At 34.9% G+C, this 27,068-nt stretch overlaps 1 protein-coding gene across 2 annotated transcripts in view; it reads right to left on the bottom strand.

Moving 5' to 3' along the window:
• Positions 1-27,068, bottom strand: part of LOC137627706 (uncharacterized) — a 71,509-nt gene that overhangs the window by 21,417 nt on the left and 23,024 nt on the right. For both annotated transcript variants that reach the window (XM_068358946.1, XM_068358947.1), the window contains exon 2: positions 5,665-5,738. In XM_068358946.1, the coding sequence (XP_068215047.1) occupies positions 5,665-5,710 (46 nt within the window). In that variant the 5' untranslated portion in view covers positions 5,711-5,738. The remainder of the gene's footprint in view (positions 1-5,664; positions 5,739-27,068) is intronic.

Raw genomic sequence — 27,068 nt, 5'->3', positions numbered from 1 at the left:
ATCACCCACAAATTCAGTCACGGGGGTGAGTCACGTGAGAAAAACCTGTTTTTTTTTTACGCTCGGGGTCGCAAACGACCCACCGTACCTATCCAGGGTTAAGACACAGCCCTCTCCACCTCTCTCTCACTTTTGCATGCAGCTCAGTGTATTGTTTTAAAAGTGTTCAGTGAAATATTGAAGTTTTCCTGTGACGAGCTTTTATAATCATAGTGGGAACTTATAAAAATTCTCCTAGAGTTTTCGTAAATGGCCCTGTAGGATGGTGGTGGGTTCTTGTATTGTGATATGGTTATCTATTTTCATTAAGTGTAAAACTTAAATATTGTATTCAGATTCAATTTAAAGTGAAACAAGTAATTATGTAATTTTCATAAGTATTTCTTTTGTCTTAGTCTAAGGTTTATTCAGATTTAATATCAAAAGTTGAATTGTTATATGTTTTCAGATTATAACATTTTTGTCCTAACCTAAGTTTTATTCACACTTAATATTTCGAGTGATTTATTTGTTTTATGTAAATTCTTTCAAAGTGTTGTAATTTATATAGAAAATATTTATTTCTGTGAAGAGTGTATTGTTTCAATCATCAGTGTTTAATGCATATTCGCTCGTATCATGTTCATAAAACAAAGTTAGAGTTATTTGAATATTTGCAATAATAATTACCCAGTTTAGTTTTGAGTGCATTTAAGAGACCTTTGGATATTCAGTGTTTTATATATTACTGTTCGGGAGTTATTTAACTGTGTCAGAGTTCGTGTATTAATATTCTAAGTTTAACAGACTTAATATAAAAGCAAACATGTGAGTTTGGAATTTGAGAGGTTGTATCGCTTGCCAGTCATAATATATATCATATATGTTTGGTTCCAAGACACGAGCCTTACTAATATAATATATTTTTGGTGCCCAAACCCGGGAGATATCACCATATAATATATAAGTACATATATATATATATATATATATATATATATATATACATATATATACATATATATACATACATATATATATATATACATATATATATATATATATATATATATATATATATATATGTATATACATATTTATATGTGTATATACATATTTATATGTATATATATATATATATATATATATATATATATATATATATATGTATTTATACATATATATATGTTTATATATACACACACACACATATATATATATATATATATATATATATATATATATATATATATATTATATACAATTATAAATCCAAGATCTAAGCACCAAAAATATATTATACTATTATGGCTCCCGGATCTGGGCACCAAAAAAAAATATATTATATACTATGGCTCGTGACTGGGAACAAGACATATAATATAATATATACTACGACTGGCAAGTTAATCAACCTTTCGAATTTCAAACTCACTTGTTTCCTTTTGCATTAAATCTGTTACACTTTAAAATATTTATACACAAATTCTTGGCGGAGTATTGAGAGATTTGGGTGTGAAGGAAATGCCCCCCTAAATTTCGATGAAGTCACTGGCAGCAGGGTGATGGATTAAGTTTTAGGCAATGGACAAACTGTCTCTTCGGCTTTTACTCCTGATGCCTGGCGGTTGATCTTACCACAATTGATATGGACCAGCAGGAGTTACTTGCCTTAGTAAGATAGGAACTGCGCATCACAAGAAACTGACTATCCTTTGATGTATCTAGCCAATGAATCCTCTTTGGATTTCGTCAGTCATGGAAAGAGAAGATGACAGAATGGCCCCTAGTCACAGGTATAGCAGGGTGCTAAGAATCTCCCGGTTTAAAATACTAAAGAAAAATTGAAAACAGGTAATTGAGATGTTAGAACCATGAATCAGATTAGGAAGATACAACAAGTGAAGAGTGAATTTATGAAATATATCTTGGACCTAAGTGAAACACGTTACAAGGGGATTTGTAAGGAAACTTTAGACCAGGGCAATATATGTATCTACTCAGGAAGATCAGATGGAGCTGGAAGAGAAGGGGTAGAATTGATGATGACACCAAGAGCAGAAAAGGCATTAAACGAGTGGAGAGCTGTAAATAGTAGATTGTTACCAGCAAAGTTCAAATCAAAGCAGTGCAATATGAGCATTGTATTATGCTATGCCCCAACATATGATTCCCCTGAAGAAAGGAAAGATGAATGTCGTGAAGAACTGCAGAGGGTAATAGTTGAGATCCCTGAGAGAGATGAAAATTGTGATTGGTGACTTCAATGCTAAAGTTGGAAGAAATAATCAAGGGATATAGAATGTGATGGGTGTCGAGGGTCTTGGCGAAGTTGCAAATTAAATTTCATAAGTTTCTACTCAGCAAACAATCCTGTCATTGGAGGTACTTTTTTCAACACAAAACATCCACAAGTATATATGGACTTCACCATGTGTCATTTACAAAAAGTTGATAGATCACATTGTCCTTAATAAAGAGAGAAGGAGGACTCTGAGAAATGTAAGAACCTATGGAGGTGCTGATATTGGTAGTGATTACCAGCTCCTGATTGCCACACGGAAATTAAAACTGAAAGCACCAAACAGAAAGATGGATAGAATACCTAGGTTTGATACAACTAAGCTTTTAGAAGAAGAGCACAGAGAAACATTAGCAATTGAATGTAAAAATAGATTTGCAGTCTTAGAAACTGCAAGAGATGAAGAACAGACAATTAATGAAGAAGGGTGTGATATTAAGAACTTATATAACTCAGTTAGTAGTGAAGTCTTGAGACACGCAGTTACAAGGAGAAAGCCGTGGATGTCAAATGATACTTGGGATACTATAAAAAGGAGACAAAGACAGAGATGGATTATTGAAAGTTTTCGAGGAAGTAATGAAAATTAAAAGGCAGAGCAAGCTAAGTATTCCAGTATTGACAGTTAGGTCAAAAGGAAAGCCATGAACGGCTGGAGAGAATATTTAAACAGTAAAGCAGATGAGGCTGACAAAGCTATGAATTCAGGAAGTGGCTATGGTGTAAGAATTGTTCATTGAATTATTAATGAAATCTCGACTGGGCCAAAGCAGAAGAAGCATATATCTATCAAAAAGAGAGATGGTTCTGTGATACCAACAGAAGATGAAGAAAGACAACGTTAGATGGAACACTATAGTGGGGTAATGAATAGGAGATATGAATGGAATAATTTTATTGATATACCTAAAGCTGATTAAGACCTTGATGTGCCCATGAATGAATTCAGTGTGTTTTAAGTCGAAGCTATCCTCAAAAAAACTAAAGAGATGGAAACCACTGGATACGATGGAATAACTGCCGAGGTGATACTGGCCGAACATGAAGTGACTATCAGACTACTTACAAGATTATTTTGTAGAATGTGGCATGAAGAGGCCAAACCTGATGAATGGGAGTTAGGAGTGTTGGTGAAAATAGCATAAAAAGACCTTATTAATGGCAATAATTACAGAGGTATAAAACCTACGCCAGTTGTTATGAAAATATATAGTATGCTCATTCTAAAGAGACTAGAGAAAAAGATTGATGAAAAGCTGAGAGATGAAAAAGCAGGATTTAGAAAAGGTAGAAATTGCACTGACCAAATTTTCATTTTGAGACATGCTGTACAGCAATGCGTAGAATATAGAAATCCCATTTTGATGGCATTTGTGGACAATGAAAAAGCCTATGATAGTGTGCACCGGCTAAGTTCGTGGAGATTCCTGCATTATTATGGAATTCCTCTTAAGCATGTAAATTTGATTAAGTCTGTTCATGAGCATAGCAAGTGCAAAGTTAATGTTAGTGGAGTGTTCTCAACTGAATTTCTAGTGAACAGCGGAGTACTCCAAGGAAATGGTCTGTCACCCATGTTGATTATCCTCCTCATGGATTTTGTAATGCGTAGAACAGTCAGAGATGGTGGAGAAGGATTAGACTGGATTGGTGAAAGGAATTTAGCAGACCTAGAGTATGCTGATGATGTTATCCTTGTTAGTAGAACCCTACAGGATTTGCAATGCTTGTTACCAGAATGCATGAAATATCACACGAGGTTGGGCTGAAGATAAAAAGAAGAAAGACAGATGATGAGAACATAGTATGCAATGGAAGATGAAATATCACTGGAAGGAAAAAGGATTAATGAGGTCAAATCATTTAAGTATTTAAGAACTATGATCTCCAATACAGGGTCTTTAGAATTAGAGTTTAGTAAAAGATTGAAAAAAAAGCAGTTCAGACAATGGCTAGGTTAAGTAAAATCTAGAAATCAAATTGCCTGAAATTACATATAAAAATCAGACTATATATCAGCTTAGTGAGAACGGTGTTACCCTATGATCATGAGTCATGGAATGGCATTGAAACAATCTCCAACATATTTAGTAGATTTGAGAACAAATCCCTCAGAAGAATATTGGGAGTTGAATGGCAGGACAGGATTAGAAATTAAACTATAAGAAAGATTACTCGAGTACCATATGTGGATGAGATCATAATGAGGGGTAGATGGAGATGGTTTGGGCATACTCTTCGCACTCCCCAAAAGAGATTAGTTCTTCAAATGTTCAGCTGGGTTCCACAAGACACTAGAAGAGTTGGAAGACCCAGGCTTACATGACTGAGGACTACGAAGCACGAAGTAGGACATAATGAATGGGGAAGTACTGGAAAAGCTCAAGAGAGAGACGACTGGCGAAATCTCACCAAGGGCCTTTCCGTCAATAGGCGTAGGAGGAGATGATGGTGTGTTTCAGCCCACGACATAGACGTTTTGATGAGGGTAGCCATATATTTTGGATAATTTGTTCTAAAAATGTATATTCGTACTCCCTCTGTACCATATGTAATGTAAGAATCTTTATCATTGAATTAGTCCTCTGGTAGACATCGTCTTCAATAGAAAAATGGAAAAAATGTCAGGATTCAAATAGTGTTTATTTTTTTATTGCATCTGAGCATCACGTTACCTGTATATAGAAAGTAAAACAAGTTAAAACTCTCATTTCATTTGTCATATTTTTACATATAAACATCGCGTATTTCATTGAGTCTTACACATACATACATACATACATACATACATACATACATACATACATACATACATAGGAAAATTAAATCTATTTGAAGATTAACATCATTGTTGATAATACGATTGTTATTGTCATTGTTATTGTCATTATCATTATCATCATCAGTAATGTAATGATTTGCATAATTATGACTATTAATAATGAATTGGATAAAATATCTAGATACGTAAACGACAAGGAAAGAAGACATTTTTGCTTGAGGATACCTGAGGAATACAATGGCTTTAACATAAGATCAAAATAGTTGCCCCATCTGCAACAAGTGAAGCAAGAATAATTGGTATATATTCAGGTATTTAGTAAGCTTTGGGTAGGCCCTGCTTGATTTTTTCAATGAAATTGGTGATTTCCCGTAGAACCTGTCAGAAACAAAATCTCACTACAAAATAACCAACTGTTGAATGAATTAGAAATTCCTTGATTGATGGTAAAATATCTTCTTATGATGCTGATTATAGTAAATTTCTAATGTGTTCATCAATGTGAAAGCAGGGTATACAATACGTTCTCTATCCCACAATCTCTAGGATATAAACAAGCTTCCTTTGGTAAATATAAAGGGAAAATAAAACCTCTCCTTACCCAAAGCAACTCCTGGCATCAGCAGAAAAAGGGTGAATTTTTCCATCTTGGATATGCCAATCTTTCTAACAATTCTGAAACAGATAACATTTCAAATTACCTGTATGTTACTCCAATAGCACACATCCCCTCTCTCTCTCTCTCTCTCTCTCTCTCTCTCTCTCTCTCTCTCTCTCTCTCTCTCTCTCTCTTGTGACGATATGAATGTGTTATTGTATTAATGAATATGAAATGTATATGTATATGAATACGCACACAAACACGCACACACACACACACACATATATATATATATATATATATATATATATATATATATATATATATATATATATATATATATATATATATGTGTGTGTGTGTGTGTGTATATATATATATATATATATATATATATATATATATATATATATATATATATATATATATATATATATATATATATATATATATATATAATTTTCTATATATATATATATATATAAACATATATATATATTTATATATATATATAAAATTATATATATATATATATGTGTGTGTGTGTGTGCGTATTCATATACATATACATTTCATATTCATTAATACAATAACACATATACATATATACACATATATATATATATATATATATATATATATATATATATATATATATATATATATATATATGTATACACACACATATATATATATATATATATATATATATATATATATATATATATATATATATATATATATATACACATATTATTATGTTACGGCTGTCATATTACATAACCTCCCGAGTTCCAAACATACCTGTTTATTTTTACATAAGTCGGTTACACTTGAAAATTAGTAAGCTCTGAGGAAATTATATAAATCCCAGGCAGCAATATATAAAAACACTGAATATCCAAAGGTTTCTTACGTACACTTACAACAAAACTGGGTAATTAATCATAAAGAACTATTCGAAACAACCTCTTACTTCAGTTCTTAGTCAGGGATACGAGCAAGATCTATAAGAAGTATTGGTGATCGAAATAATACAATTTTACAAAAATTATTATGTTCTACAAAAAAGAATTACAACATTAATACAAAAAATTATCGCCAAAATGAATCACTTGAAATAATAAATCTGAACAAAACCTTACACTAAGACAAGAAAAAGATACTTATGAAAATCATACACTCACTGGAAATTAATTCATAACAATATTTAATTTTGACAATTAATGACAATAGTTAACCTTTAAGACTCTAATGTTTAAACTTTTATTGAAATTTACATAAAAGTAACTGATACACTTACGTGGTTTAGCTCATACACTTCACTGTTTTAAACTAAATTTCACAGCGCCAGTTACAAAAATTTATATAACACCAGCACGTACAAGAACACAATACATTTGAAATCAAAGTTTCATTAATATTTAAACACACTACACACGATATGGAGAGGGTATACACTCGAGGCACTTGAGGAGAGAGGATGTTGGCTTTTTCCCAGGGACAGCGGGATCTCTTCTGCTGCTTACGATTTTCTAAGGGCACATATACATGGACTCACTTATTCTAAATAATTCTAAATAGATTCTTCTAGTGGCATTAGGGCAAGGCATAGCTGCATACGGTTACCAACGAGACAACTAGAACAGGGGATCAAACCTTGCTTGCAAGGTAACCCTCCTTCAGCTAACACCACTCACCCACCTCCTCGAAACATTAAAGATAAAAGATAAAACTAACTCTGGAGTTTTCAAGAACATTTAGAACATGAGGGAATATAAACATGATGTAATACATCGTAAACATGACGTGAGCCATTATTTTCAAACCTCATATGGTTTGTACAGCATACTTAGGTAGTTTACATAAGACTTTGTAACAAAATATGTGATATTAAAAGTTAATTCTTAAAAATAACTTAAAATTACATACAATTACTTGAAGAAAGAATACAACAAAATGAATGGCAAAAGTCTTATTCAATCTACATACAATTACTTGAACCTACAAGAGAGGAACTCACCTTATGAAGTGGCTATATACCTCACCTCTTAAATAAACAAATGAAATACATAAATAAAATATGTACTCGACGCTGGACCAGCTTTGTAAGGATATATATATATATATATATATATATATATATATATATATATATATATATATATATATATATATATATATATATATATATATATATATATGCGTGTGTGTGTGTGTGTGTGCGTATGTGTGTTTATATATTGTTTTGGGTCAGAATTACCCTTACGTATGACAGCAAAGATAGAAAATGCAGTAACAAAATTCACTCTAATCTATTGATAAAACTACAATGATTATCTACATATAGACTGAATGAATATTTTGCTTTGATGCCACCTCGTATTTTGGAGCACTTGTATATGAAGGTAATACTGTACATATATATATATATATATATATATATATATATATATATATATATATATATATATATATATATATATATATATATATATATATATATATATATCACAGCGCTGGCAAGCGCGACCGGGGAACAAGCAAAAATGCTGCCAGTGCTGTTATATACGATTACGTAAACCAGAAATACCGGGTTTTCAGGAAAGTGCTTTCCGGACATAGTATAAGCTTGAAACTCTAGGATTTAGTTCTATTCAATTTAACTAGACGATCCTAAAAGTTTCAAGTCCCTATCTTATAAGGTTCGTGAAATATGACGTCAGAAATATGCAAAAAAATAGCAAAAATGACGTCAACTTTCAGGTGTTCGATATAGAGTCATGGATAGACGCTTTTTAGCAAAGTTTCAACTCTATAATCTTAGCTTCTGAATGAGCTAGATAGCTGTTCGACCTCAGGTTTTGTAGATTATGTTTTAAATTGTGTATTAGGCTATGTGGGAATGTTTTGCGGTAATCCCGAAGGCTGTAGTCACGTACTTAAGTTTCAAAAGGCATCAAACTGACACCTTTAAGCGAACTTTCAACGTTTATTTCTCAGCTTCTGAATAATAAGTTATAGACATGTTTGACCTCACATTTTGAAGATATGACTATAAACTAGTTAATCAATACGCTTGCGTAAAAAAAGAGTGATATTTTACCCAAAAACCGATAAATCGGTTGGAACTTTTGACCGGGGAAACGTCTGTCTATATCCGAACATAACTTGACAACAAAACGTTTACCCGATTGAGCGGTTTAAAGAATTGATATAAAAATTTTAACCGGGTGTCGCCGGTCGCTTGCTTTTGACATTACCCATAGTCATAAAACAAAAAAATTCTGGGTAACGTACCTACAACTATAACGTTAAATAATAAAATAGCATACACGCCAACCTTTGATCACAGCGCTGGCAAGCGCGACCGGGGAACAAGCAAAAATGCTGCCAGTGCTGTGATCAAAGGTTGGCGTGTATGCTATTTTATTATTTAACGTTATAGTTGTAGGTACGTTACCCAGAATTTTTTTGTTTTATGACTATGGGTAATGTCAAAAGCAAGCGACCGGCGACACCCGGTTAAAATTTTTATATCAATTCTTTAAACCGTTCAATCGGGTAAACGTTTTGTTGTCAAGTTATGTTCGGATATAGACAGACGTTTCCCCGGTCAAAAGTTCCAACCGATTTATCGGTTTTTGGGTAAAATATATATATATATATATATATATATATATATATATATATATATATATATATATATATATATATATATATATATATATATATATTGTCACCCATCTGCCAGATTGGCCTCTTAATTTTGTATATAGTTGTAATCTTCATTTGTTGTGGGAATGTATACAGTTCTTTCCTGTACCTGTTTTTAACATCCTTGGCTGTATCTTTAGTTATCCCGTTTTCAGAGTGCTTTCTGTTTTCCCCGCCTTCTTTTCAGTTTTCTTCGGACCACTTATTTCATGCATAGTTAGTCTCACCTGGTCCTCTACTGTGATAAGTGTCCTATTGGAGTAGCTGTCTTCTTATTCCTCAGTTTTTGTAATGTATTAATGTTCTTTTATATAAGTTTTGAGTGAACCTTGGTGAAATTGGTAATGTGATTTATATTTGAAATTTAGTATATTAAGTTTATTGATTTTGTTATTTGTGCGGTGCAGGATTGTTTGAGTGTTTTCTGGTTTATTTCGGTAAGAAAGAGATTAACGTAATTATGTAAACTGTTTCATTATTAAAGTGTTAAATTTTGTTCTGTTTTGAAATTAAACCTTTCATTAATTATTCTATGTGACCTATGGAACTTATTATTCTCTGAACCTTGGCCATAAAGTCGTCACATAAATTGGGGGCCCGTCCGGGAGATATCTCTTTTACCATATTGAGGATTCATTCAGTTAAACAATTGTCGCCGCAAATAGTGTTCAATATTTTTAGTTTCACTCAAGATTTATTGTAAACATTCTGAATACCTGTTATTAGGGTTAATGATATATATGTGCGCGCTGTGAAACCATTTTCGTATTATTGGTTATGGACGGTTTGCTCTTTTGGGTAATAACAACGCAGTAGTATATTTTTTTCATTTTCGCCCTCACCGAGTCGACGACTCCTCGAGACTCACGAGAGCTATCCGGAAGCTCTTATCCATATTTTGTCCTTATATAATTACAACTACAACTTGTGCAGTCATTTCCCCTGGGTTAGACGATACCAGGATCGCGTAGTTTATACGATAGGTGAGGAATCGTTTAAACCTTTTATTTACTTTATTTTTTCTCTGTGCCGACGTTCAATTTTGTAAGTTGTCATTCAAGTTGTTTGGAGTAAATAACGCTTGTTTAGGACGAACGGGTTATTTCCTTAGTTCCTCCATATCAGCTTGAATCGGGAATGTAAAAATTTTCACTCCCTCGTGTTCTTTATTACCTTTTGCTTTCGAATCGGGACTGTCCCTTTTCCCTTTAAACTCTAAAATAATCGTATTACTTGTAATGCTTGTTTAATTTTGTCGGGAAACTATAAAATCGCTAACATTATAATTTTGTATTGTGGATTGTAATGCAATTACTTGAATGGCAGCAGGAACGTGTTAACCTATTATAATTGTGAAACAGGAATTCAGTTGTTTACTAAAGGAAGTTTTCTTTAAACTTTAACCATGGCTCAATTTAACGTTCAGAAGTTTGCTGCGGATCCCTCTGCTGAGTTAGCTAGTATCCCAAATGCTAAGAAACTAGAGCTTCTTGAGTTAGCTAGTCATTTGTCAATTGCAACTAGGAGTAGTATGCGGAAGAATGAAATTCGCAACTTGATTCTTGAGCATTATATGCGTGTGGGTGAACTAGGCAGTGAAGCTAGACAGTATATAACTCGTGAACCAGCAGTACTAGCCCACGAGCAGCAGTTAGAATATGAGCGCATTTCCCTTGAACACGAGAAACTTGCAGCACAGAAATTAGAATCGGAGAGACAATTTGCGTGGTTGGAGAAACAAGCCGAAGAGAAAAGGTTAGAATCAGAAAGATTAGCGTTAGTTCAAAGGTTAGAGTCAGAGAGACAAATGTCGAAACTTAAATTAGAATTCGAGATAGAGAAAGCTAAACTTCAGTTAGCTTTAGATAGAGAGAAAGAAAAAATGGACTATGAATCTTCGTTAGCACTTAAATTTGAACAGAAAAAAGCAAAGCTTTCTAGAGAGAATAAGGAACATGAAATTTCGCTTTTGGAAGCTCAGGAGAAACCCTTTGATTTAGCAAAAAACATTAAATTGGTTCCCACATTCACAGATTATAATCCTGAAGATTATTTTAAGACTTTTGAAGAGACTGCCTTGCATTTGGATTGGCCACGCGATCAGTGGGTTTGGCTATTAAGGCCGAAATTAACTGGGAAAGCTGCGAAAGTTTGTAGACATCTCGAAAATACGACAGATTACCAGAATGTTAAACAAGCAATTTTGGATGCGTTTTCAATCTCTGTCGAGGGATATCGTCAGACCTTTCATAACAAAACTAAGTTCACAACTCAAACCTATGTAGAATTCACTTCGGAGAAATTAAGGGAGTTTAGGAAATGGGTAAAATCTGCTGCAGTAAATACTTTTGCTGAATTAGAGAATTTGGTTGTACTTGAAGAGTTTAAACGAAAGCTTCCTTTGAACATTATGATGTATTTAGAGGATAGGGAAGAAAAAGACTTGTTAAAGACAGCTTCTCTAGCAGACACTTACTCTTTAATACATAAATTTGGCAACAGTAAGAGAACCGACCAGAATGTAAAACCATTTCCAGCTAAAAACTCTGAAACTCTGACTGATATGGCAAAAGCGTCTAATGTTCGTTGTAGTTATAGTAAGAAAGACGGTCACACAATTAAAAACTGTCCAGATCCTAAATGTAAAACTTCTTTGCCTTTTCGGAACCCATTTAACCCTTTTCTTAACTTTAAAGGTAAAACGGATGGTCAGATTAAGCCTGTCTCCCATATCCATTCTGAAAAGCATGTAAATCTATTTGATGATTTTTCTTTCGATGGAACTGTAGCTTTGAACTCTGATGGGGATAAATATAAAGTCAGGATACTTCGTGACACAGGTGCTTCGCAAAGTTTACTATTGAGAAATGCTCTTCCTAATATTGAAGCTAACGTAACTAATGAACATGTTCTCGTGAAAGACCTTTCACAAATATCTAAAGTTCCCCTTGCTAATGTTTATCTTGATTGTCCTATAAAGAAGGGTAATGTGCTGGTAGGCATAAGAGATATTGAATTTCCAGTAAAAGGTGTAACTTTATTATTGGCTAATGACCTTGCAGGACGTTTGGTAGTTCCCAACGTCATTGTAATGGAAAAACCTGTAGGTGAAAACATTGAACCTGATCCTGATTGCTCTGTAAATCCTTCCTGTGTTGTCACTCGTAGCCAAAAATCTAGTTCGGATGAATCTAAAGTCACTTCTGTAAATTTTGAAGCACAAATGTTATGAGTAGAGATAACCTTATTAAAGCTCAGAAGCACGATAACACTTTAAGTAAGCTTCATGACCAAGCAGTTTCTAGAAGTGAGATTAGCAAATCCCCATGTTTTTACTTTGAATCTGATTTCTTAATGAGGTTTTACCGTTCCCCTAAGAGATCTAGTGAAGACACATGGAGCGAAAAGCGACAAATTGTGCTGCCTCTTTCTGTTAGGAATTCTGTAATGGAAATAGCTCATGATGCCTATGGAGGACATTTAGGTATTCATAAGACCTATTGTAAGATTTTGAATACTTTCTATTGGCCTAATATGAAAAAAAGATGTAGCAGAATTTGTTCGCACTTGTCATGTATTTCAGATATCAGGAAAACCGAACCAGGTAATACCCAAGGCACCTTTACAACCGATCTTAGTCCCTGATGAACCTTTTAGTAAGATAATTATAGATAACGTTGGTCCTTTACCAAAAACCAAGAAAGGTAATAAATACTTGCTCACTTTAATATGTCCTACGACCCGATATCCTATTGCCATCCCTCTTCGTAACATTTCTGCTAAGAACATTGCTAATTCTTTACTGAAAGTTTTCACGAATCTTGGTATCCCAAAGGAAATACAAAGTGATAGAGGTTCGAATTTCACCAGTGACCTTTTTGCCCAGGTACTTAAAGAACTAAATATTAAACAAACTTTGTCTGCTGCCTATCACCCAGAGTCTCAGGGTGCCCTTGAGCGTTGGCACCAAACTTTCAAGAGTATGCTTAGGAAATTTTGTGTTGAAAGTCAACTTGAGTGGGATGAGGGCATTGATTTCCTTCTGTTTGCTATCAGGGAAGTTCCCCATGAGTCCCTTGGTTTTTCACCCTACGAGATTTTGTTTGGGAGGTCAGTTAGAGGACCGCTTTCAGTAATTAAAGAGGAATGGTTGAACACCCCTTCTGAGTCTAGCCAAACCATTCAACAATATATGAATAAACTTAAAAGCACATTAATGCAGGTTAGGAAAATTGCTGGGGAGAAATTAAGGGGTCAATAGATCTTAATGAAGAGAAACTATGACAAAGCTTGTAAAGTCAGAAAATTTAAACCTAATGACCTTGTGTTAGCCTACCTTCCTGTCCCTGGTTCCCCTCTTAAAGCTAAGTTTTGTGGGCCCTATCCCATCAAAAAAATGTTAACAATAATACCTACATTATCAGAACTCCAGATCGTAGAAAACTCACTCAGATCATTCATGTTAATTTACTTAAGGCTTATCACTCTAGGGAAACTGGAAATGGTTCCAGTGAGACGGTTGTTAATCTTAATTTTAAGGTAGATACACCAGGAGAGGACAATTCATTGGAAGACCTTATTGCTTCCTCCATGCCACAAACCAATACTGAGGTTCTAAATAACCTGGATCTATTCCTGAACCACCTCTCTCGGCAGTCGCAAGACTTAAAGAATGTAATCTCTAGCCATTCAACTCTCTTTAATGATTTTCCCAGGAAAAGTGATTTGCTGCTACATGACATCGAGCTGGTTCCTGGTACAGCACCCATTCGTCAGCAGTCCTATCGTGTGGGTCCTGAGAAGAAGAGCAAAATGAAGGAGGAAGTCGAATATCTTCTCCGGCATGGTCTAGCAAGACCGAGTAAATCGCCATGGGCTTCACCTTGCATCCTAGTTCCAAAAGAGGACGGTAGCTACAGATTTTGTACAGATTATAGAAAGATTAACAATGTTACCATTAAAGATTCCTACCCTTTGCCACTCATTGATGATTTAATTGATTCAGTAGGACAAGCAAAGTTTGTAACGAAGATAGACCTCTTAAAGGGCTATTATCAGGTAGGATTAACTGAAAAAGCTAAGTTAATATCTGCTTTCATTACACCCTTTGGACTTTTTCAGTATGAGGTCATGCGTTTTGGCCTTACCAACGCCCCATCTACCTTTCAGCGCCTTGTAAACTTCATTATCTAAGATTTGGAAGGGGTTTATTGTTACCTTGATGATATAGTAGTCATTGGACAGACTTGGGAAGAACATGGGCATAGGCTCAAGTGTTTGTTCCGTAGGTTAGAAGAGGCTGGATTAACCATAAATCTTAAAAAATCTGTCTTTTGTAAAGCTACTGTTACCTACTTAGGCCACATTGTTGGGGATGGTAATGTTAGACCAAAAACTGCCAATGTAGAAGCTGTTCTAGAGTACCCTGTTCCGACCACCAGAAAGTCCTTACAAAGATTCTTAGGGTTAGCCTCATACTACAGGAGATTCTGCAAGAACTTCTCTTCAGTTGCTGCCCCTTTAACATCCCTAACCAGTACCAAAGTTAAATTCAGTTGGAATGAAGAATGTCAATCCTCTTTCGAAGCCTTAAAAATGTTTCTGATAAAAAACTCTGTTCTTAAATCCCCCGATTTTAAAAAGCCTTTTATCCTTCAAATAGATGCTAGCGATGCGGGAGCTGGAGGGGTGCTACTCCAAGAGTCAGATGGTATACTTCACCCAGTCAGCTACACCTCCACTAAGTTCAAGCATCACCAGAAGTCCTACAGCACCATTGAGAAGGAAGCACTTAGTTTGGTACTCGCCCTGCAAAAATATGAATGCTACTTACTAGGTGCTGCTGAGGTACTAGTCTTCACCGACCACAACCCCTTGACCTTCCTCGACAAGATGAAGTCCCACAACCAACGTCTACTACGCTGGTCCATCTATCTGCAGAAGTTCCCTCTGCAGATCCGCCACATCAAGGGAACAGAGAACATCATGGCAGATGCCTTATCACGACTGCCTCCTTAACATGATACCTCCTTCTCCAGTCTAGAGTATCGTCAGACTCCTCATTGGCCTCTTTTTCTACGAGCCACTCTGTTGGGCTCGTCTTCTAAGGGGGAGGTGTCACCCATCTGCCAGATTGGCATCTTAATTTTGTATATAGTTGTAATCTTCATCTGTTGTGGGAATGTATACAGTTCTTTCCTGTACCTGTTTTTAACATCCTTGGCTGTATCTTTAGTTATCCCATTTTCAGAGTGCTTTCTGTTTTCCCCGCCTTCTTTTCAGTTTCCTTCGGACCACTTATTTCATGCATAGTTAGTCTCACTTGGTCCTCTACTGTGATAAGTGTCCTATTGGAGTAGCTGTCTTCTTATTCCTCAGTTTTTGTAATGTAATAATGTTCTTTTATATAAGTCTTGAGTGAAATTGGTAATGTGATTTATATTTGAAATTTAGTATATTAAGTTTATTGATTTTGTTATTTGTGCGGTGCAGGATTGTTTGAGTGTTTTCTGGTTTATTTCGGTAAGAAAGAGATTAACGTAATTATGTAAACTGTTTCATTATTAAAGTGTTAAATTTTGTTCTGTTTTGAAATTAAACCTTTCATTAATTATTCTATGTGACCTATGGAACTTATTATTCTCTGAACCTTGGCCATAAAGTCGTCACTATATATATATATATATATATATATATATATATATATATATATATATATATATATATATATATATATATATATATATATATATATATATATATATATATATATATATATATATATATATATATATATATATGAGCTAATCACAGTCAGGTTGTTACTGATTGGGATGAGTGAGTGTCAACAGATTTTTCTTCTTTCTTAGAGAAGACGGTTACGATGTGGCTTGGGTGGCACTTTAAAAATGACGGTTACATTTTAGCTTTGGCTTGGCGTCACCTAAACCTCTTCCGATTGGTTGTTATGAGACTTTCGGGTCAAAACAACTAATCATTGATCAGGCATAGGAGGCCATGTATGGGCGCTTGGGTAAAAAACCCCATAGGACGTCAGTCTGGTTTTGGAGGTCTACTGAGAGTACCAGGTGCGATGATGTGTGCCGACCGAGTACCATTTTTCTGAGGGCTTTTTCTTAGTAACGTAACGTAATTATAGTTAAAGGGCCCCCTTGTAAACCCAAGATAATACAGCAGGTGTTAAATCAACCATTCGACTCTCATTAGTGCATGACCTTCCCTCTCAAATTGTGTTAACCATAGAATGGATTTTCTCTATCTTTGTTCCCCCAAGATGTGAAGTGTGAACCCCCTTAATACGACCTAGATTAGGTCATATTAAATGGTGTCAGGTGTTGTGGAGTAATAATAATAATATTAACGATTAACGTCTGTGCTAAGTGATTTTAGCGACGTGAGATTTTTGAAAAAGTGGAAACAAAAGAGATTAGTGACAATGGTTAACACGAGAAGTTCGACGTCGAGTGGAGGTGACGGAGAGAGAGAGGGGTGAAATGAAGTGTAGCTCGTGTATGCCTGGTACTTGGTGAACGTTTTCTCAACGCACATGATAGCAGCCACACAACCATCGAGGCAGCCTGGCACCCAACCGACATCGACAACCTTCCCAGGATGGGATGTTTTTAGAAGAGAACCTCGAAGAGGCAGAGGTTAGAGAGGTAGGAATGTGGCGACTGGCGGTTGTTGGAACTGTGGGGTGTTATTAACAGATGGCCACCTACGGGCTCTATGCCCCTACGATGACCAGCGGTAGTGATATAGATGTCAGGCCACAAATCACCATCTGAAAGCTGTTTAAAAAGAAAACAGCGTCGGCAGAAGAAATCATGTTTCCCCTGTACCAACGAGAGGGAGGAGAAGACGACGCAGGGAGGAGAAGACGACGCAGGGAGGGGAAGACGACGCAGGAAGGGGAAGACGACGCAGGAAGGAGACCAACGGTCCCTCGGGCCGTCCGTCAGACCGCAAGGACTGGGGACGGGAGTGCCAAGGAGTCAGCCAGCCATCTTTGCCCCAGAGTGTGGGGGAGGGGAGCCAGACGGTCCCCCACTGAGCAGTAAGGGATATCCCCTTGCCAGCAAGTGGCAGTGAATCTTCCCAGGGAGTGCATAAGGAGGAGGAGGGGTGGAGCAGCAACCCCTCTCCACCGCTCCCGATCATGGAAGTCGGAATGCTATTCCCGTCTTGGAATAGAAGTGGAATCATGTGTGTAACGAGGGTGATGAACCCCTCGTTACGGATGCCAGCAAAACGTAGGAGTGTATGGTGCGGAACACGGCCAGAGCCCACACACGGGCTCAGTGATCCTACGACGAAGAACGGATGTAATAACTCTACGGAAGCAGAAGGAACAAGAACGAGAGAATAATTAGGCTCAAGTAGACCTGTGGATGGAGTGCATAGAAAACGGGAAGATCTTGACAACTATGGAGAGAGAGAGAGAGAGAGAGAGAGAGAGAGAGAGAGAGAGAGAGAGAGAGAGAGTACATGCCCCCGTGAATAAGTCCCGCGAATGAGTGTATGGGTGAGGTAGGAGATCAAATTTCCCGGATTTTTTGCGCAGGTGGAAGGGTGTGTTCTTCATTGAAGACGGAATTTGATCTAGCGTTGTTTTTCCTTCACCTTTGGTAGAGAAAGTCATCTGTGTAATTGATGTAAGACCTTATGCGTGGCATGTGGGTATAGAAAGGTCCCTAAGGAAGGCAAGATTGCCAGTATTTTTAAATAATTAGGTTTATCAATAAGTGTCATGTGTGTAACTCAATGAGTAACCACAAGCATGTGGTACCAAGGGCCAGAACATGGTCGGTAGTACCTTTTAAGTTTAATGGAGTGCATATGGACGTCAAAGGTCCATTCCCCCAGGGGACAGGTAGGAAGGTGAGGAGGAGACACCAGCGTGTGTCCGTGCCGTATTTCGAGCACGAGAGAGTGCGAGAGGACATGGGTCTTGATATAATGTCTAGCACGAGGTGATTGAGGTCATAAAAATCAGGTTTCCTTTATGTATGTTCATTCCGAGTGTTTTGTGAAAAGATGAATTAAATTTTGTTTCGTTTTTTTTTTTTTGGTTTTGTTCTAAGCATATCACGAGCATGTCATTCATCGTACTGAGACATTTCAGTTGCGTTTGTGTTTGTGTTGAAATTAATTCAAATTTCGTTATTGTATGTTGATACCAATTTTGCTATTACCAATGTTTTATGTGTGTTTTTACATTTTGTTGTACTGTATTTGAAAAAAATTTTCATTTGTCTCTGTGGAGGTTTTCAGTGCTATTACAGGTAATTGCTAATCATGGGTTGAAAATTGAACATCATTACTTATGTTTTTGTTTTTCAGGAGAAATAATATTACTCGGTCATTGATAAGTGTTTTTCTTTTTATTATTCACTGTTTGAGTCTGCTCCTTATTGCAGGGTCACGGATGTGTTAGAAATGGTTTTCTTATAATGGTAAATGTATCAAAGAGTGTTGGGATTGTAAGTTATTCATTTTGATTTCTCTTAATTTTATCATTTTCTTTATTTTGTGTGTATGATGATTTGTTGGTCCTTATGAAATTTTATTGCATTTGAAACATTATTATTTTTCTGATTTTGTGCTCCAAATTTCGGTGATGATGTATTAAAACCTGCTTTTGTGTTTCTGTATGATCTATTGTGGGCGTGATATTCGTCTTTGTGTAACTTGCAATTGTAACACGCCAACCGGCCCTCTGATTTTGATTTAGGTATTTAATTTTAATATTTGCATGCTCCCGAAGAGGGTGGTACTCAGCGGTAACCTCTAGTAGAAAAAGAAAGCTTGTGTTCTGTTGAGAACAAAAAAAAAAAAAAAAAAAAAAAACAATGATTAGAAAGTTTCATAAAAAAAAGAGAGAGAGAAAAAAAAATTGTTTTAAGAAACAAATCTGATAAGTGTGAATTTTACGGGACGTAAAATTTGGGAAGGGAGTGATGAGCTAATCACAGTCAGGTTGTTACTGATTGGGATGAGTGAGTGTCAACAGATTTTTCTTCTTTGTTAGAGAAGACGGTTACGATGTGGCTTGGGTGGCACTTTGAAAATGACGGTTACATTTTAGCTTTGGCTTGACGTCACCTAAACCTCTTCCGATTGGTTGATATGAGACTTTCGGGTCAAAACAACCAATCATTGATCAGGCATAGGAGGCCATGTATGGGCGCTTGGGTAAAGAACCCCATAGGAGGTCTACTGAGAGTGCCAGGTGCGACGATGTGTGCCGACCGAGTACCATTTTTCGGAGGGCTTTTTCTTAGTAACGTAACGTAATTATAGTTAAAGGGCGCCCTTGTAAACCAAGATAATACAGCAGGTGTTAAATCAACAATTCGACTCTCATTAGTGCATGACCTTCCCTCTCAAATTGTGTTAACCATAGAATGGATTTCCTCTATCTTTGTTCCCCCAAGATGTGAAGTGTGACCCCCTTAATACGACCTAGATTGGGTCATATATATATATATATATATATATATATATATATATATATATATATATATATATATATATATATATTATATATATATATATATATATATATATATATATATATATATATATATATATATATATATATATATATATATATATATATATATATATATATATATATATAGATAGATAGATATATATATATATATATATATCATTACGAAGCTGGTCTAGTGTGGAGTAGATATTCTATTCATGTATTTCATTTGTGTATTTAAGAGTTATATAGCCAGCTCATAAGGCAAGTTCCTCTCTTGTAGTTTTAAATAATTGTAGGTAAATTGTGTAAGACTTTCATCATTCAATTTTTTTTTTTCAATTCAAATCAGTGTACAGTGAACCCTCGTTTATCGCGGTAGATAGGTTCCAGACCCGACCGCGATAGGTGAAAATCCGCGAAGTAGTGTCACCATATTTACCTATTTATTTAACATGTATATTCAGACTTTTAAAACCTTCCCTTGTACGTAGTACTGTTAACAAACTACCCTTTAATGTACAGAACACTTAATGCATGTACTACAGTACCCTAAACTAAAACAGGCACAAATATTAAAGGCGATTTTATATCATGCGTTTCCTAAACACGCCAAAAAGCACGATAAAAAATGGCAACCAATGTTTTGTTTACGTTTATCTCTGATCATAAAGAAGAAACAAACGCATTTACACATCTGTGTATAGGTTAGTTTTTGCATCGATTATATTGATTATTCAGTACAGTATGTTGATTTTGTTATTACCTACCAATGTTTTACTTAATTTTTCTTAGGACTTCCAAATGAAATGTTTTTCTTTATGACGCCGCCTGAAACGACGGCGTCATAAAGTACGCTCAGTAAACAAACGAAGGCATTTAACGCGCATGATGAAAGTGATAAATTATGATATTACAGTAAAAGCTTTTAGAAAATATGTTATTACAAATATTATTTACCTTATCAATATAAAATCATACATACGTAGCAAAGCAGGAAAACAATTTACGAGAAGAGAGAGAGAGAGAGAGAGAGAGAGAGAGAGAGAGAGAGAGAGAGAGAGAGAGAGAGAGAGTTGTTTTACGTACGTAAATGTAAATTTTAAACAATAAAAATAGCCCCATTTCATATAAAATAGGTTATTACAAATATTTTACTTTATCATATTACAGTAATCTGTATAATACTATAGAGTTCAGTACAGTATGTTGTTGTTATAGTCGTGGCGATGAAATTATGCCGAGTTTACATCCATTTCAATCGTTGCTAAAAATACGGCATCCGATTTCATCAGCAAACCACTATTTTTTGGGAAACATCATTTTATTCTAAAAAATTGCTACTCTTTAAATAGTTAATTGCACATTAAGAAAGCATGTAGGCCTACTTTTGTTTTTAAATTTCGGGTGTGTTTTAAAAATCGAGTATTGTTGACTTCTTTTTGTTTTACTTTCGGCTGTGATTAGATCAGCTGACGTCTAGCTGCCGCTCTTGAGAGTGTATGAATACACTAACAAAGTATCGTTTATACCATTTCTTAACTTATTCAAACCGTCTACAGTATACAGTTGATATTACATAAGCACCAATGTGTTATAACCTATAAAATTTGTTTGTTTGTTACATTTAAAACAACACACACACACTCTCTCTCTCTCTCTCTCTCTCTCTCTCTCTCTCTCTCTCTCTCTCTCTCTCTCTCTCTCTCTCTCTCTCTCTCTCTCTCTCTCTCTCTCTCTCGGTGGGCTACTTTTCACTACCTCCCATTCCTTACCTCTCTCTATCTCTCTAACAAATGATATCTTTGTTGCTCCTCAAAGTTTCATTTATATTGAAAATCAATCATGATTCAATTTTCCTTACTTTCTCCAATCTCGCACCATCGGTCACATCGCGGTATTTTCGAAATTTCCGGAAAATCCTCGATTTTTGTATATACATGCGTTATGAAAAAAATCCACGAAGTGGTGAATCCGCGATGGTCGAACCGCGAAGTAGCGAGGGCTCACTGTATGTAAATTTACGATATTTTTAAGAATTACCTTTTCATATCTTGCATTTGGTTATTATATATTATGTAATCTCGATTAAGTGTGCTGAACGAACCATACGAGGTATAAACTAAGTCTAATGTAATTTTTTATTGTTTTCATGAGGTATTGTGTCATGTTTGTGAGAAATTACACAAATGTTATATTTCCACATGTTTGGAAGGTTCTCAAAAAACCCAGAGTTATTTTATCTTTTTTAAAGTTCGAGGAAGGATGTGGGCGGAGCTAGCTGCGAAAGAGTCATCTCACTGAGACCTCACCGTTGATAACCTTACGCCATTAGGCACGGCCCCGAAGCTTCTAGATCCCCTGACCTAAAATGATCTAGTTTTGAGTCAATATATCCCTAGGGATGCATAGCAGCAGATGAGAACCACCTGGTCCCAATGAAAGAGCCAATCATATCCTCTCTCTCAAGTACCTGGAGTGTGTGTCATCTCCAAAGTGTATAAGTTTATACCCAACATATATTGTGTGTAGTGTGTGAAAAAGATACGGAAACATTGAAAGTGATTTCAAATTTATTGTGTTATTATACGTGCTAGTATTATATAAATTTTGTAACTGGCCCTGTAAGGTTTATGTAAAAACGTGAAGTGTATTTGTAATGCTATCTGGTCGAGACCTTTGTGTGAGCTAAAACCTCGAAAGTTTAAGTTACTTTTATGTAAATTTCAATAAGAGTTTAATCATTAGTGTTGAAAGTTCTCTATTTTCATTAATTTTCATTAATTCTAATTTGCAGTGAAACAAGTGATTATATAATTTTCAGAGTGTAATATTCTCTTACTTTGGTCTAAGGCTTTGTTCAGATTCAATATTTCGAGTCAAGTGATTATATGATTTTTTGAGTATCCCTTTCTTTTCTTAGTCTAAGGTTTTATTCAGATATAAGATTTTGAGTGATTCACTTTTGGTGTAAATTCTTTCATAGTGTTGTAAATCTTTATAGAATATATTTATATTTATAAAAGTGTGTATCTTTTCGATCACCAGTGTTTCATATAGACCTCTCTCGTATCCCAGTTTAAGAATTGAAATAAGAGGTTGTTTTGAATAGTTCTTAATAATAATTACCCAGTTTGTTTTGAGTGTACGTAAGAGACATTTGGATATTCAATGTTTTTACATATTGCCGTCTGGGTATTATTCAAGTGCAACAGATTTATGCAAAAATACACAGGAAAGTTTGGAACTCGGGAGGTTGTGCAACTTTCCAGCCATAATATATAATGTATAATTTTGGTACCCAGACCAGGGACCATAATATAATGTAATATATATATATATATATATATATATATATATATATATATATATATATATATATATATATATATATATATATATATATATTTACAAAGCTGGTCTAGTATAGAGTAAATAATTTACTAATGTATTTTATTCATATTTTCATATGTGCAATGAAGAGGTGAATAGCCAGGTCTTAAGATAAGCTCTTCTCATGTATATGTAAGTTTATTATATAAATTACGTAAGACTTCCGTCGTTAATTTCATTGTATTCTTTATTCATTTCAGTATATGTAAATTTACGTTATTTATAAGAATTAACTTTTTATTTCAGGTATTTTTTTTCACAAAGTTTTACGTAATATGTTTAAGAGTGTCATATGACCATACAAGATATGAACAAGGGCTTATGTAAATGTTTTTATATTTTTATGAGGTATTGCATCATGTTTGCGAGAAATACGCTATTCTTATATGTGCCTGGTGCGTTGGAATGTTCTCGAAAACCCTACTATTAGATCTTGTTTTTGTTTTTTTATTGGGAGGAGCTAGCTGAGAAAGGGAGTCGTCTCGCCGTGCGTTGGTACGTTTCCGAGAAAGCAATCTTTGTCAGTCCTTACGCCCTTAGGTCAACCCCCAACTTCCAGATCTCGGTCGTAGAATCTTTTGGAAGTAGCTAATTCATATATAGGCACCCCAGGGCTGCATAGCAGCAGAAGAGAAGCAGCCGTCCTGTGAAAGTTCCCAAGTGCCTCCCTATAGTGTGTCCTTTCCAAAGTGATTCTGTGCCCCAAAGTAAATTGTGTGTTGAAATGATGCGAAAGACAAAAATGATGATTATGAATTAATTGTCTTGTGGTGAGTGTTGGTATTGTGTATATTTTTGTAACTGGCCCTGCGCAAGTAAATATGTGAAGTTAGTAAGTTTATCAGTTACTTTATGTCAGTTCTTTAAGAGTCTAAGCATTGAAGTGTAACTATTTCTTTTGTCTTAGTCTAAAGTTTTATGCAGACTTAATATTTCGAGTCAAGTGATTATATAATTTTCAGAGTGTAATTATTTCTTTTGTCTTAGGGTAAAGTTTTTAAAGATTTAATATTTCGAGTCAAGTGATTATATAATTTTCAGAGTGTAATTAATTCTTTTGTCTTAGTCTAAGGTTTATTCAGATTTAATATTTCAAGCCAAATGATTATATAATTTTCTGAGTGTAATTATTTCTTATGTCTTAGTCTAAGGTTTTATTTAGATTCAATATTTCAAATCAAGTGATCATATAGTTTTCATAGTGTAATTTTTTCTTTTCTCTTAGTCTAAAGTTTATAAAGATTTAATATTTCAAGTCAAGTGATTATATAATTTTCTGAGCGTAATTATGTCTTTTGTCTTAGTCTAAGGTTTTATTCAGATTTAATATTTCAAATCAAGTGATTATATAATTTTCATAGTGTAATTATTTCTTTTGTCTTAGTCTAAAGTTTATAAAGATTTAATATTTCGAGTCAAGTGCTTAGGTAATTTTCAGAGTGTAAATACTCTTTTTTTCTTAATCTAAGTTTTGTTCAGACTTAATATTTCGAGTGTTTTGTTTTTCATTGTGAAGTCTTTCAAAGTGTTAATTGATATAGAATATATTGTGTCATTATGCGTGCCGGTGTTATATAGATTTTTCTATCTGGCCCTGTCCAAGTAAGATACGTGAAGTGAATTTATTTTGGCTTTACTTCGTGTGAGCTAAAACTAGTAAGTTTATCAATTACTTTATATAATTTCTTTTAGAGATTAATCCTTAGAGTGTTAAAGGTTATCTATTTCCAATAGTTATCAAGACTAAATATTGGTATAAAATTTATTTTCCAGTGATTATATAATTTTCAGAGTGTAAACATTTTGTGTGTGTGTGTCTTAATCTAAGTTTTGCCCAGACTTAATGTTTCAAGCGATTTATTTTTTTATGTAAATTCTTTCAAAGTGTTGTGATTTTTTAGAGAAAATATTTATTTTTTTAAAGAGTGTATTATTTCGATCACTAGTGTCTGTTACAGTACTCTCTCATATCCCTTTTAAAGAATCGAAGTAAGAGGTTACTTTGAATAGTTCTTAATAATAATTACCCAGTTTTGTTTTGAGTGTACGACCCCTAGAGAGTTATGGGGTTTTTTGACTGGCCAGAGAGTACTGCAGGGCGATCCTGCTCTCTGGATACGGTTCACTTTTCCTTTGGCTATACATTCACCAAATAGTCTGGCTTATTCTTTACAGATTCTCCTCTGTCTTCATACACCTGACAACACTAAGACAACCAAACAATTCCTCTTCACCAAAGGGGTTAACTACTGCCCTGTAATTGTTCAGTGGCGACTTTTGTAAGGGTAGAAGAGACTCTTTAGCTATGGTAAGCAGCTCTTCTGGGAGAAGGCACTCCAAAATCAAACAATTGCTCTCTAGTCTTGAGTAGTGCCATAACCTCTGTACCATGGTCTTCCAATGTCCCGGGTTAGAGTTCTCTTGCTTGAGGGTACACTCGGGCACACAATTCTATCTAGTATCTCTTCATTTTGTTGTGTTAAAGTTTTTATAGGTTGTATAGGAAATATTTATTGTAATGTTACTGTTCTTAAAATATTTTTTTTTCTTATTTCCTTCCCTCATTGGGCTATTTTCCCTGTAGGGGCCCCTGGGCTTATAGCATACTGCTTTTCCAACTAGGGTTATAGCTTAGCAACTAATAATAATAATAATAATAATAATAATAATAATAATAATAATAAGAGATCCTCAGTGTTTTCATATATTGCCATTTGGGAGTTAAACATTTTTTTCAGTCAGCCATATATATATATATATATATATATATATATATATATACATATATATATATATATATATATATATATATATATATATTTGGTCATGATTACTATATAACATTAAGTTTCCATATAACAAATTCCTGCTCTGGATACATTTACTGGCCAAGTTTACTTGGCAAACACCGTACTTATTACACTAATCTTTCCATAAACCAATTACGCCCTTACATACAGAAACTTTACATATGGGGTTTATGTTTCCGCAACCCCCTTTGTCATATTATCTTAGCCACTGCCTACTTCAAGTAGTTCCCTTCGGTCTCTTTTAATCCCTTCGTTCCTGTGATGTTGCTTCCTTGTACCGAAGGAGACCCTGGGGATCCCAAATTAATGTTATCCCAATCATAGTGTAAGCTATTATTTATTTAGTTGATTTTAGGGTCTGTGATTTGGGAAGAAAAAAACACTATTAGTTTTTTAAAATATCCCCAAAATAATAACCGGACAAGTAAGGTTCGTCTCAAAGATTGATTTGTTAAGAGGCTATTACCAAATTCCTTTGGACGACAACGCAAAATCGTTATCAGCTTTTATAATCACGTTTGGACTATATCAGTACATCATTGTGACATTTGGTCTAATGAACGCACCCGCTACCTTTCAATGAGTGATGAATAACCTTTTATGCTTATAGCTCAACGATATTGTGATATATTCATCGACCTGGGAAGAACATCTCCGAATCCTGAAGAAGCTATTTCAAAAGCTGCGAGAAGCGCACCTGAAGAATAAGCTGGAGAAGAGCATATTTGGAAAGGCAACAGTTCGGTACTTGGGATTTAAAGTCGGAAGAGGACAAATCGCCACGGTAGCCACTAACATCGAAGGAATAAGGAAAGCCTCACCTCCAACAACGAGAGAAGTAATTTTTAGGGATGGCAGGATTCTACTGACGTTTTTGCCCGAAATTTTCGGCTGTAATCTCTCCCTTCATGGATTTGATTAGCCTCAAGAAAAAATATGTATGGAACAGCAATTGCCAGGAATCCTTC

The sequence above is a fragment of the Palaemon carinicauda genome, chromosome 35, assembly GCF_036898095.1.
Source record: "Palaemon carinicauda isolate YSFRI2023 chromosome 35, ASM3689809v2, whole genome shotgun sequence".
NCBI classification, from domain to species: domain Eukaryota; kingdom Metazoa; phylum Arthropoda; class Malacostraca; order Decapoda; family Palaemonidae; genus Palaemon; species Palaemon carinicauda.
Note: the sequence above shows the minus strand (reverse complement) of the source record. Positions and strands in the feature narration are given on the sequence as shown.